This window comes from Podarcis vaucheri, assembly GCF_965113315.1.
Source record: "Podarcis vaucheri genome assembly, chromosome: 5".
In the NCBI taxonomy this organism is placed as follows: domain Eukaryota; kingdom Metazoa; phylum Chordata; class Lepidosauria; order Squamata; family Lacertidae; genus Podarcis; species Podarcis vaucheri.
Genome location: NC_138763.1, coordinates 44561052 through 44573444, shown reverse-complemented (window position 1 = coordinate 44573444; position 12393 = coordinate 44561052). Strand labels below are relative to the sequence as shown.

Genomic DNA, 12393 nt, shown 5'->3' with positions numbered 1-12393 from the left:
CCCCCGGAGCCCAGGGGTCCCCCAGAGGATCCGGCGCGCGGACCAGGAGGAGCCCTTTCCCCCGGTTCCTGCTGCGCCTTCCACCGTTGCCATGGCCAACCGTCGGCGCCTCCCTGCCCCCCCCCCGCCGCATTTCCGCGCGCGGCCAGGTTTGGGCGGTAGCTGCGCCCGCTGGTGGCCCCCCGCCTCCGCGTGGCCGTGCGCGATGACGTGCGCGTGACGCAAACGGCGGGCGTGCCGGCGGCGGCGGCGGAGGCTCGGGGCCCCTCCCCCAGAAGATGGCGAGTCCGTGCGGGAGGCAGGAGTGCTCCATCGAGAGGCGCGGCTTCCGCCACCAGCTCGACTCGTGGCGACACCGGCTGCTGCGCTGTGTGGGTGAGGGACCATGGGGGGGGGGCGGAGAGGGGAGCGGAGCCCGGGCGGGCGGGCGGACAGGCGGGCGGAGGGGAAGCGGACCGCTTGTGTGGAGACAACCCCCCCCCTCTTTTCACCTCCGCCCCACTTCCCCTCATCTCTCTCCACACAGTGAGGGGAGAGAGAGCGCTGAGCCCCTCCCCCACCCACTCCTCGGTTCGCCCGCCGGCTGACCGCGCGCGCGCCCTCGCTCGCTCCCTCCCGCGCGGATTAGCCGCTCCACGCGCGCCTCACACCCCTCCCCCTTCCTCGCGCCTCACGGAGCAACCGCGGCCTAGGCTCCGCCCCGCCCACTCCGGCCTGGTCTCTCCTCTCCCTCCCTCCCCCGCCCCCTCTCGGGAAGGTGGGAGGACGGGGGAGAGAAGAGGGCCCTTTGTTTGGGGGAAGGGGGTGAGCTGGGCTGTGTCCGCCCGAATGGGTCAGGGAAGGAAGTGCTTCGGGTGGCCTCCTCCCCAACCCCCCTCGCCCGACTATATATTTATTTATATATATATTACGCCCCCCCTATCCCGCCCCCGGTCAGAGGCTGATTCGGCTTGGGAAAGTTACCCTTGCTGGGGATGATGCGAGAGCAGGATTGTTCCCGGGTGACCACGCCCCTCTCCCATTTCCAGAATTTTGCACACAGGTCATTCTTGCTTCCCCGTCCGCCTAATCGGTTTGCTCCTTGCTTTCCTATGTTCAGCCACATTGTGTCCGTGTGGCCAAGGAGCTAGGATCCTTCTCCGTTTATCCCCTGGTGCTGAATTGTGTATAAGGATGTGTGTGTGTGTCGAAATATTAGTCACCGATTTACCTTGCAGAATGTTCTCAGATGTTAGGAAAAATATACCCTATTGCCATGATACCTCTTGTTGAAAAGGTAGTATTCCCCTAAATCTTTTGGATTGTGAAGATGACAGAATAACTTGCCTTGGAATCTTCATAAGCTGCTAGGGTTGAGAACCACTGTGCTAGGGAAAGCACATTTACTTTTTATAAAATATAGAAGCAGGTGAAAAGGTGCAGTTATGTGGAAGGCGATATTATTTAGAATTCAGTCTTCACGTTGAACTGACAAAGCTCCTTTCATGTGAAATACAGGTTTATTTCAACATGTAAGTGTGTTTTCTGCTCATTTAAATGTCTTAAAAATCCCATGTGCTTTCTCCTTTGATTTATTTAGATAACAATACATCATTCCAACATGTTAAGACAGTAGCTTTGTTAATACACAGAGATGGACTACATACTATTAAACTTACGATGCAGTCATGCATTCTTACTAGGAATTAATACCACCGTTTTCACTGAGGTTTATCCCTTAAATGTGACTTAGGGATAGCAGCTTTACTATCCTGAAACACTGAGTATTTCCTGAGTAAAAAAGCAAGGGCAGTAGAAGCAGATCATTTTAAGTTGAACTCTAGTTTCCTAGACAGCAAAAGAAGGATGCTGATCATGTTAACTGTAATCCAGCAAGTCACCTTAAAATTCTGTAGCAGTGCCTGCTTTTCTTAATTGTAATTTAACTGCCTTTAGAACTCTTGCTTAAACAGTAGCCCCTTTTTAACTGTAGTTAGTAATTTCTCAATATTAACCTGTATAATAGAAAACACTGAAATTGTCTTCTTTTTTAAAAAATAGAAACACTTTTTGTTGCACTAGTGCATGTATTAAATGGCATTCAGTACATTGTCATATTTGTTTAACTGTATCAAAAAATAGACCAGGGCTTGGGAGAGAACCACAAGCACATCTGAATGATGTCACTGGTTAGAAGGTGGTTCAGAGTTAACTGGTTGACTAAAAGAAGGAATGGCTTCTTGCCTTTTGGAAAAGCTTCAGCAGGTAATGCATTAGAATATTTCTTCAGGAGAAATATGTGCTGTGAGTGTGCTTGTTTGTATTAGCAGCTATCAGTTAGGTGCCTGTCTCTGGAAGATCATTTTACTACTTCCTCTTCTGATGGAACTGAACACAAATTTATTCTTCATTCTAGTATCTTTTTTATGTACTTGAATGGTGGTGTTAGTGTCCGAGTGTTAAAGTATACTAGAAGGTTAAAGGCTAGCAATCATTGCACATATCTGCTCCAATTATTTCAGGTCATCAGTTACTTGAGTTGTTATGTATCCCTGTTAGTACTTGTGGACATTTGTTTTAAATTCTGTGATTTGCAGGGGAGATTGCTACTGATGTTTTACTCAAGATTGGTCAGAAATACTAAGGATATCTGCAAACTCAAAAAAATAATATCCAGTGGTAGTCATACTCAGAGTAGACCACTTAAGTATTGATTTCAGTGGGTCTACTCTGAGTATGACTTAATCAGATATCACAAAAAGGAAACATGTTGGAGCACTTCTGATATGTTGGAGCACTTCTGTTGCCGATTTGGAAAAAATGAGCATAGCATCTAGGGGGAACAATTCTTTTTGCTTCTCTCTCCACCCCTGTAGTCTTGGTATCTATGTGGGTGCACTTTCCCCCCTTTTGTGTAAACAGAAGATATGAAGGAAATGACTAAGCTGTGAAGGTTAATCACCTAGCTATCCAGATTATTTTTTGAGGTAAAGTACAAAAACATTTTAGAAGGTCCAAAGTATAATTGTGTTTGTAGCATTTTATCTTGATAGCATTGCACCTAACAGTTTGAACTTCAAATTGATCAGTTTTATGAGGTCTTAGCTTCATAAACTTCCAGGGTGCAATAAGTATTGGTGATATTTTCCCCTGATCTTTCTCTGGGGAAGTAAAATATTTGAGTTTATGAGTCCATTCCAAATAAAACTTTAGTGGGTGGGAGGATTGGTTTGGTTTGCATACAGGACTTTAGGTTTTGTCTCAGGTAACAGTACTGGGAAAGAGAACTACCTGTGGCTTCAGAGGCAAGGTTCCAGTTCCAATGGAAGACAGGTTGATTATGTGTGGCAGCTATAATTGGTCTGATCTGGGCCAATAAGTCCATAAGAAAACTGTTAATTTTATCTTGTGTTCATGGTCTTTGGTTAGGCCATATTGCAGTAACAACATTTTTAATAGAAGTCTTGGAGGAAGTATGGTGAAAGTCCAACTGGGATTTTTAAACATCTAAATCAGTGTTTGTGAACCAGGGCGGGAGGGAGGCATATGATGATCTTGAGTGGGGACAGAAGTGTTCCCAAAATATGTACAGTGTAAGTAAAAAAACAAAAACAAAATTTCAATCCATTTGACAATTAAAAAATAACAATGTAGGAGCCAGGTTTGAAGGGGGAGAGTGGGATTTTTATATTACTAAAAGGGGGCATGAGTTAAAAAAAGATTGAGAAACACTGATTTAAAGGCTTTGAATTTTACTAGAACAGAGTTGTTAAAAGTTAGCAAGTCAGTTGTTTTGATAGAACTATACTCTAATGAAGTTTAGCTGAGAGTATTAAAAATTGGAATGGAAATCTTTAGTTCTATTCTTACCAAAATATGCTTTAATTAAGTGAGCTCTCCTTATTGCTCAGGATGTGGAAGCAAATATATATTTTGCATTGTTAAAAATGAGGTCATTTGCCTGGATGCCAGGCCAGCGAGTTTAAGTTTGAAATGATAACCACTTGTCATTTTACAAGTTATCAGATATCTGTGCTCTATGTATTGTAATAAAAAGTGCTATAATTGGTGCCATGAAGGTTACATGCTAAGATAGCCAGATTTTCATCTTCATGTTGAAAGCTACACATCTGTGAAGTGATATGACTATAAGAGAGGATCACATACAAATAGTGTAGTGCTGAGTTGTAGTTTTGATTTGCATGTTTTAGAAATTAGGAGTGTGTTTTTCAGGGTTTGATATGAATCTCATTAATTTGGAATGCTCTGAGGGAATAATGGAAGTTTCAGATAGAGGCTTGATACTTAGGGCTACTTTCTAACAGGGAACAAAGTCGACAAGCTTTATTTTTATGGTTGCTTTTGGTATTGATAAAAAGTAATTCACAAGATACCTTTGGTTACCTAATACCCGAATGTCCGTATAAGTGCTCCTTTGGAATTTATATGCACCAGACCTTCATGCAGGCATCATAGTGACACTCACACTTACCTGGCTCCAGATTCCAAAAGATGTAATTCTGTGAAGCTGAAGTATGATACTTAAAATTAGAAGCACAGTGAAGACAAGGAAAGATGTTCTGTCACTATTCTGGTAAATTTTAATAATCTGTCAGAAAAATAAAATCACGATTTTCTTCTGAATCTTAATGAAAGTGCATTATAATGTATATTTTGTTTCCTGTCAATAGTGTACATGCCAATATTTTGTTCAACCTTCTCCCTTTCATAAGAGCGCCACTAATATACCCCTGAACCTACTTCATACACTTTCCTGAATAGTGAAGGAAAAATGACCCCATAAACCTTCAATGTTCCCATATGTTTCCTTTTTTGTAAATGCTATACCCTGCTGGATTTGGCTCTAAGCCTTTTAAAAATCATGAACATCACAGGAAACTAAAATTCATCATTATGTATGGCCTACATAATAGTAGCATTGTAGATTGTAAATCAAGTACCTCTGAACTTGGGAACATTGTGAGTGGGTGTGCAAGTATAGGTTGTTCAGTATTACATCTAGTTATCATTTTACAGTGCTAGATACTGTATAAAAGTTAAAATAAGGAATTGGTATTACTATAGATGCATACACTTACAAACCTTGAATAGCCTGATGGTTATTCTTCCCAAGATGTAAAACAGTCATGCTTATTTTTTTAATCGTGACTAGAGAGGCTGTTTTCATTGACTTCTGTTTGTAGGCTTTTCTGGTTGTTCAGCATTAAATATGCAGGTAACTCGGGACTTGCAGAGCAGTGGAAAATGTTAAAACAACAAATCTTCAACAAAATGCACAACATTTAGAGGCCTGCACATGCTCTAGCTACAGAGACCAGCGTTCTCTTCTCAAAATGTCTATGTGAAGGATCTATAAGTGATAACTGAGAAATAATTGAGCCCAGCTTTCATGTGTTATAAAAATAGAATATGCTTTTCATACACGACATACATATAACTGTTCTATTCAGCCATCTCAACCTGTGTACAAAATACCTTCTAACACTGTCCTCTGATCTAAGATAGCCATGGTTAAGTAGCATATACAGATATTGAAATGTTTTCTTCTCATTGGGATTTTCTTTGACTAAAGAAGGAAACCCCTTTCTTTTGCATCTTTTGTGGTTTCTCAGACATGTGCTAAGAATATATGGTATATGTTGCATTGTGCTTTGAACTTTGTCTAAATTATATAAAGTTAGTTACAGGATTTGTGTCTCTTATGAGAGCTCAGTGGGTGTTAAAAGTATGAAACCTAACTCTGAGGACCTTGCCATTATTAGTTCATACACTTATTCCAATTTTTCTTGGCCAAGAAAAAAAAAGCTGTGCACATTTAATAATGAGATTTTATAAACTATTCAGATTATGTACAAAAAGGTCCAAAACATGGTCACTGGTGCTTCTGGTTAATTCTTGCTTAATTCTTGACATTCTAGTATAGTAATAAGGCTTGGTTATTGTGTGTGTGTGTGTGTGTGTGTGTGTGTGCAGTTCTCTTGGGGAGAGAAAGAGCTGGGAGGGACTGCAGCATAGGGAAGGTAAATTGCACAAATGTTCTGTTTCCTGATCATTGGAAATAAATTGAAGCTCTTCTTACCATTGCAATTATTCTGAAAATGCTTATTCAAAAATTTTCATCTTGAATCCCATGAGATTATATTGAGTGAAAAAGTTACATTTCATTTTTCTTGTATTTAAGTACTGAACTTAATTTCTTATCTACATTAAGACCAACTTGGAAAAGTTGGTCCAATACTAATTGGCCAGAGTTCTGGGGGGGGGGGGGGAGGCAGCCAACCCTAATATAAATTGACCCTTTTGTTTCCTCCTCCAGTAATGTTCAAAGGAATAAACAACTGTAGAAATTCATTTTCGGGTTACGTTTTTAAAGGGGAATGTGCATCTCTTGCTTCCTTGCCACTGTTTTTGGGTGTTTCCTTCCTAATCCCATTTCCTCCTTTAGACATCTAACTATTTCCCCTGCTTCATCTTCCATTCTCAGTTCTGAATCCTTTATTTCAATACTACATCATATGACTCTTTCCCCCACCACATCTTCATGCCTAGCTTGCTGCATGCTGACCACTGGCAAAATCTCCCTACTTCAGTGACTTTTAAAAGTATATATAAGTGAAACTCTGGATTGACCTGAGGGTCAATCTTAAGTTCAAATTTACCACATAAACTTCTAAGTTCCTGGAATATGCTTTGCTGAGAATTAAACAATTGAAGTACAGTGGTGCCCCGCAAGACGAATGCCTCGCAAGACGAAAAACTCGCTAGACGAAAGGGTTTTGCGTTTTTTGAGCTGCTTCGCAAGACAAATTTCCCTATGGGCTTGCTTCGCAAGACGAAAACGTCTTGCAAGTTTGTTTCCTTTTTCTTAACACCGTTAATACAGTTGCGACTTGACTTCGAGGAGCAACTCATAGAACGCGGTGTGGTAGCTTTTTTTGAGGTTTTTGAAGACTTTGGTGATTTTTGAAGCTTTTCCAAAACTTTCCCGACACCGTGCTTCGCAAGACGAAAAATTCGCTAGACGAAAAAACTCGCGGAATGAATTAATTTCGTCTTCCGAGGCACCACTGTATAGAATTTTATTTATTTCCTGTTGAAGCCAAACTTTCTTAAAAAAAGAAAAAGAAAAAAAGTTCCAGGGAAACAAAATAAATCAATATGTAGTACTGTATCATTGTCTGAGCTGGGGTAGACAGACGGTAATTCAGGATCTCTCAATGATTTTTGGTAGATCAGCAAGTATTTCTGACTCCCAGTTATTAAACAATGGCAACAAAACAACTTTCCCTACCAAAATTAGTCTGCTGAAATGAAGATTAATCAGGATTGGACTGTTGTGTGAAAAGACACTAAACTCAATTTGTTGTGATCCTGAAAATGCTCAGAATATGCTCAAAGGCACTTTGTTCTTTAATTCTGTGTGCCTTGCACACGGCTCTGGTTGGTAGATCTCAGGACTCTAGTGAAAAAACACCAGTTGATAAGATCTGCCCACCCTGTTCTAATCTACTAGTCAGATAAGCAGTGTGTAAGAGTGAAGAAAGCTGATTGGTACAATGGCTTACAGCAAGTGACTCTAGCACAATGAGACAAGAGTGTCTTTAGTGTGGCTTGAAGGCACAGTGTTGTATCCAACGAAGTCATTGCATGAGTAGAACAACTTCTGCTTTTGCAACAGAACTTCTCTCTCCCATGAGAGGGTTGCATGGGGGGAGGTGAGGGAAGGGATTTTCTGTTGTGCCAGTGTTAGTCCTGCTTGCACACTGACTTCAGATACAGCACATCACTTTTTCTAACTTCTTGATCTCTTGCAGTCCCCTTTATCTACTTTTCATCCGTTACAACTAATCCTTTGTTTCCTTTGAACATTTTTGTTGTGTGCTAGAATTTCATTACATGTCATTAGCACACTTTCCTGAAATGTGATGTGTTTTCCTTCGTATGTTCCTAAATTCATTTATATTTTTGTTCCTGCTAATGTTTGCAACATTACCCAGTGTAGTACCATCTGTGAATTTAACTAACATGCTGTTTACCCTTTCTTCCAGATCCCGTTTCTGATCCTACTTCCACATTTGGGAGTATGCAAGGGACAAAAACACCTCTTTGCGTAGCTTGACTGGATGCCCCAAGACTAGGATGTTAGTATATTTAAACCATTTTCCTTCCTTTGTTATGTTGCCAATAACTATTTGTATGTTGGTTGTTTGGCTATGATTGGCTATTGTGGCACTTTATAAATAGCAGTAGTAAAATAAGTTAACTTACAGAGCTTCTGTAAAGTTTGGCCAAGATGTTGAAAATGTGTGCCAAAAGCCTAGTGCCTAATTAATCCCAATATGATAGGTTCTTGGAAGCACTGACTACTGTCTGTTCCCTTTATCAAATGAGAGTTGAGAAAGCTCAGTATTTTTAACTAAAATAAAGACAAATGTACTTGGGGGTCTGATTTTAGGTGTCTGTTTCCCCAAAATGGAATAAAAACTTTGTGATTATGGTATTATAAGATGGTTTGCATTCAGGTGTTTTGTGCAATATAATTTTAAATAGTGGCTATATGTTGAGATGATTCTAGTCTGTAGAGACTTTAATATCTAAAACACAAAAATAATGGCATTGGTTTTTCCCATTATTTTTATTTGGTTCAGAATAGTCTGTGCTCCACAGTTTAACACCAGTCTTTCTCAGTAAAGTCTCCATCTTAAGTAGGAGAGCTGCAAATTGCATGAAATACACGACTTTGGTGTCTGCTTTATTTCTTTTTATTTTGTAATGTGAGGGATTGACTGAAAACTTAATAATTTGATGGGCATAGCTGAATCAGCCTAAGATGAAAACATGCTTCTCCTACCATATTCTAAATGCTATGCAAAGCAGTTTGTAAATGGTCAGATCCCTAGAACTTTCTCTTAACAGTAATGTTAGCTTTGTCAATAACTTTTCAGAAATATCTTTTGCTTCCCTTTGTTCAGTCTCCACATAAAGCATAAAATGAAAGAGAAAGCAAACATACAGGAAAACATAATAGAGGTGTCCTGCTATAACTGGAATCATAAGGGGCAGTGATAAGAATAAGTGAACAGGCAATGCAGTCAAAGGGGAAGTTCATTGGAGTGGGAGGGTGAAGGGGAAGCATGGGATGTGGTCCTTTTTGCCACTTGGCTGCTTGTCCAGGGGCAATTGCTACTTACCAACTTCCTATTCTTTGACACACCACTGGTCCATCTAGTTACCGGCAGAGCTTCTCCAACATCAAGTGGAAATGACACGAATCTCTCATATATTTTGTTTGGAAGTGTTTAACAGGAGTGAATGAAATATTGTATGGGGTGAGTGGAAAAATGGTTAAGTTCAAGATGCAGAAATCTGTGGTGAGGAGGAATGAATGAACCAGTGGAGTATTTGAAAGTGGTTGAAAAAAGCAGAGAGTTGTGAATGGGTAAAGGAAAGAAGGAGATGGAAGGGTGATTGGGGAACAGTAGCATTGCAGTAAGATTGTGCATATCACTGCAGCAGACGAGAGGGGCTGTACGCTAAGGGAATAGAACCAGAAAGCGGTTTAGAGAAGATAGTTTTATAAAACGCTACACCACGCATAGAATAATATTAATTAATTAATTAATTATGTTTATATCCTACCTTTCCTCCAAAGAGCACAAGGTGATGTACATGATTGTCTTCTTCCTTGTTTTATCCCCACAGCGACCATAGAAGGTAGGGAAGGATGAGAGACTGATTGGCCCAAGGTCACCCAGTGAGTTTATTGTAAATAAGGAGCAATGTGCAGTGATTAACTTGTGGTTTCAGTGGCAATTCTGGGGCACTTGGCATTCCTTCTCTGGAGCTCTGTGCCCTTTTCTGGTCAAAGCTGGAGCCACCAAGCCTAGATGGATTTAAAGGAGCAAGGCAGATCAGGTCCAGCCAAGGAGTAGAGTAGAATAGGATCTGAGGCAAATATCAGGGACAAAAGGGCTGAGAAAGTGAAGCCTCTTATACTTTGTGTGCCACAACAGTTTGGCCCCAAAGAGCAGGGATAAGAGTGGGCTAGAATGATTTCTAGCATAATGCTCATGCAATTCACAGTTGTATTTGGCCTTGATTACAGAAGGGCTCCAAAGCCCTTTCCAGAGCTGGCTCCATGCCTCAGTAACATTAATTTGGTTTGAATAGACACAATGCTTTCCTATATTGTGCCTGTTTAACACACATCTAAGCTCTGGTTGAATTACTACTGATTGTATTTTTTGCACCACATTGCCATTTAGCTCCCACTTTATATATTTATTTTCCCTAACCTTTGTGTATACAGTAATATTTGCCAACTCAGATCTCACAATTATTCTTTTTAAGGTGCCACAGGACTCTGTTCTTCTTGGTGCAACAGACTAACACAGCTACCTCTCTGGAAAAATTAGTCCCTGGCATGTCTGTCAGTGAGGGTTTTGGGGTGGAAAGTTAGAGGAGGGGGAAAATCTTCTTATTTGCCTTGCTTTCTCCCTGCCCCCCCCCCATTTTCTTAGTAAATTAAGGTTTTAGATTATGTATGTGTGCTTGGGATAGGGCAGTAGGACAAGAGATGGCCACATTAGAATTTTCAGATCTCCTACCTTTGTGGAAAAAGCATTAGGATGCAAATGACCCTCCATCTCTTCCTCAACCCCCCAAACAAGTGGAAGCTGATGGTTTTCTTTGCAGGCTGCCAGGGAATGTTGGCAGCAGGGAGCAGCATGTATGCAAGAGCCCTTAGCCAGCTGGTGCTGGGAGTTAGGCTAAAGAGTTTTGGCAAATGGCCAGCTGCCTAGGGACCAAATATAGGGGAAATTGGATGTATACTCTCTGAGGCCAAGCTACCCTTCCAAACAAAGTGGGGCTGCTTCCTTGCAGCTTGAAGGATCACAAGATGGGGAAAGTAAATTAGCCTCCCAGAGCAAACTTTACTTGACCCCCCTCCCTTTCACATGTGATATGTTCATAGGTCTCTTCTTTTTTATATGAGTATTGAAGATTACTAATGTGAAGATAATACACAGGGCTGTGCAGGGGTAACTCTGGCTCAAAATTCATGTTGAGAATCTTGCCTTCCATTGTTTTGGGCTTTAAATTTGGGGCTTGAAAATAGATGTGCTTAGAAGTTGGTATGAAGTCCGGAGCCCTGTTTACGAACAGAGTTATACATTCTATTGTTGCAGCTTCACCCCAATTTTTCACATTTTAATACAAGATACTTTTATCTGGAGCTTCATTATATGTTAAGCAGGGCTGATGTGAGTAAAAAACTCAGGGGTAATAGTCAACTTTTACTTAAGAGTAGACACACTGAAATGAATGTACCTAATGAAGTAATGTTCATTAATATTGGTGGGTCTACTCAGAGTAGTTCAGGGTTCTTGTTCCCATGGGACAAGTATGAGAGCTCATCTCATACTGGGGTGCAAAGTACAACCAATCAAGCAGTGGGAATTATAATGTATAACCTCTTCCTGGATGTTGATTTACACTACTGACAAGAATGGCACATGCTAGATATTTTAAACTTCTCACTACACTGCATGCTGTGCCATCAGGCCAGAGTTCCTCTTTTTGTTTGTGTGTTATATTTTGCTACCCAGGGAAGGGAAGCCCTATATTTGTCTAGCGCAGGGATGATTTCTATGGATTAATAAATCCTTCTATGTGTGTGATTCCTTTGTTCCTGTTAAAATCACCATGTGTTAATAAGCTTTTAATTTGCACTTATCCTTGCTGACCATAAGAATGTCAGCAATATAAAGGCGTTCATTCTGGTAACTACACAAGAAAGTCCTGAATGACAAATTGCTGGCTGACTGAGAGAGATGCGCCCATTTGCTCTTTCATCCAATGCCACCAACTGTTTCCTATTCTTTTGCTGAGGCAGGTAGGGAGAAATGGTATCTGCTGCTTCAAGCAGAGCAGGATTCAGCAATTACTCTTGCATTGGCAAGTGTGGCACCACCCTCTAGCAAGCATGAGGAGTGGCCAGCTTTCCTCCCAACTTTGAAAACCAGGGAATGGAGAAGGATCATCCCAGAAATGTCCAGGCAATCTTTGCCCCCTTCACCTCTCTAAAGTTGGGAGGAAGGCTAGGGATGGTATTGAAGTTGTGTGATTCAAGCCTGTGCTAGAAATTCACCAGGCGCATTTTGTGACTGGTGCAGGTCCAATTGCGACCATGTGGAGATCTGTGGATGCCAGGTTGGCAACTTACATCTCCATCTGGCTTGCTCCTCCAGTTTTCTTGAGCAGGTAAGCAGAAGAGCTTATTTACTGCATTTATATCTCACCCTTTTCTCCAAAGACTACATGGTTCACCCTCCTCCTCAGTCAATCCCTACAATGACCCTGTGAGGTTAGGTTAAGAGGCTGTGACTTGTC

At 41.2% G+C, this 12393-nt stretch overlaps 1 protein-coding gene across 1 annotated transcript in view; it reads left to right on the top strand.

Annotated features, from left to right (window-relative positions):
- Positions 1-231: 231 nt before the first annotated feature.
- The window catches only part of LCOR (ligand dependent nuclear receptor corepressor), a 54593-nt gene continuing 42431 nt past the window's right edge, over positions 232-12393 (top strand). The window contains exon 1 of the mRNA XM_082224763.1: positions 232-375. Within this exon, the coding sequence (XP_082080889.1) occupies positions 279-375 (97 nt within the window). The 5' untranslated portion in view covers positions 232-278. The remainder of the gene's footprint in view (positions 376-12393) is intronic.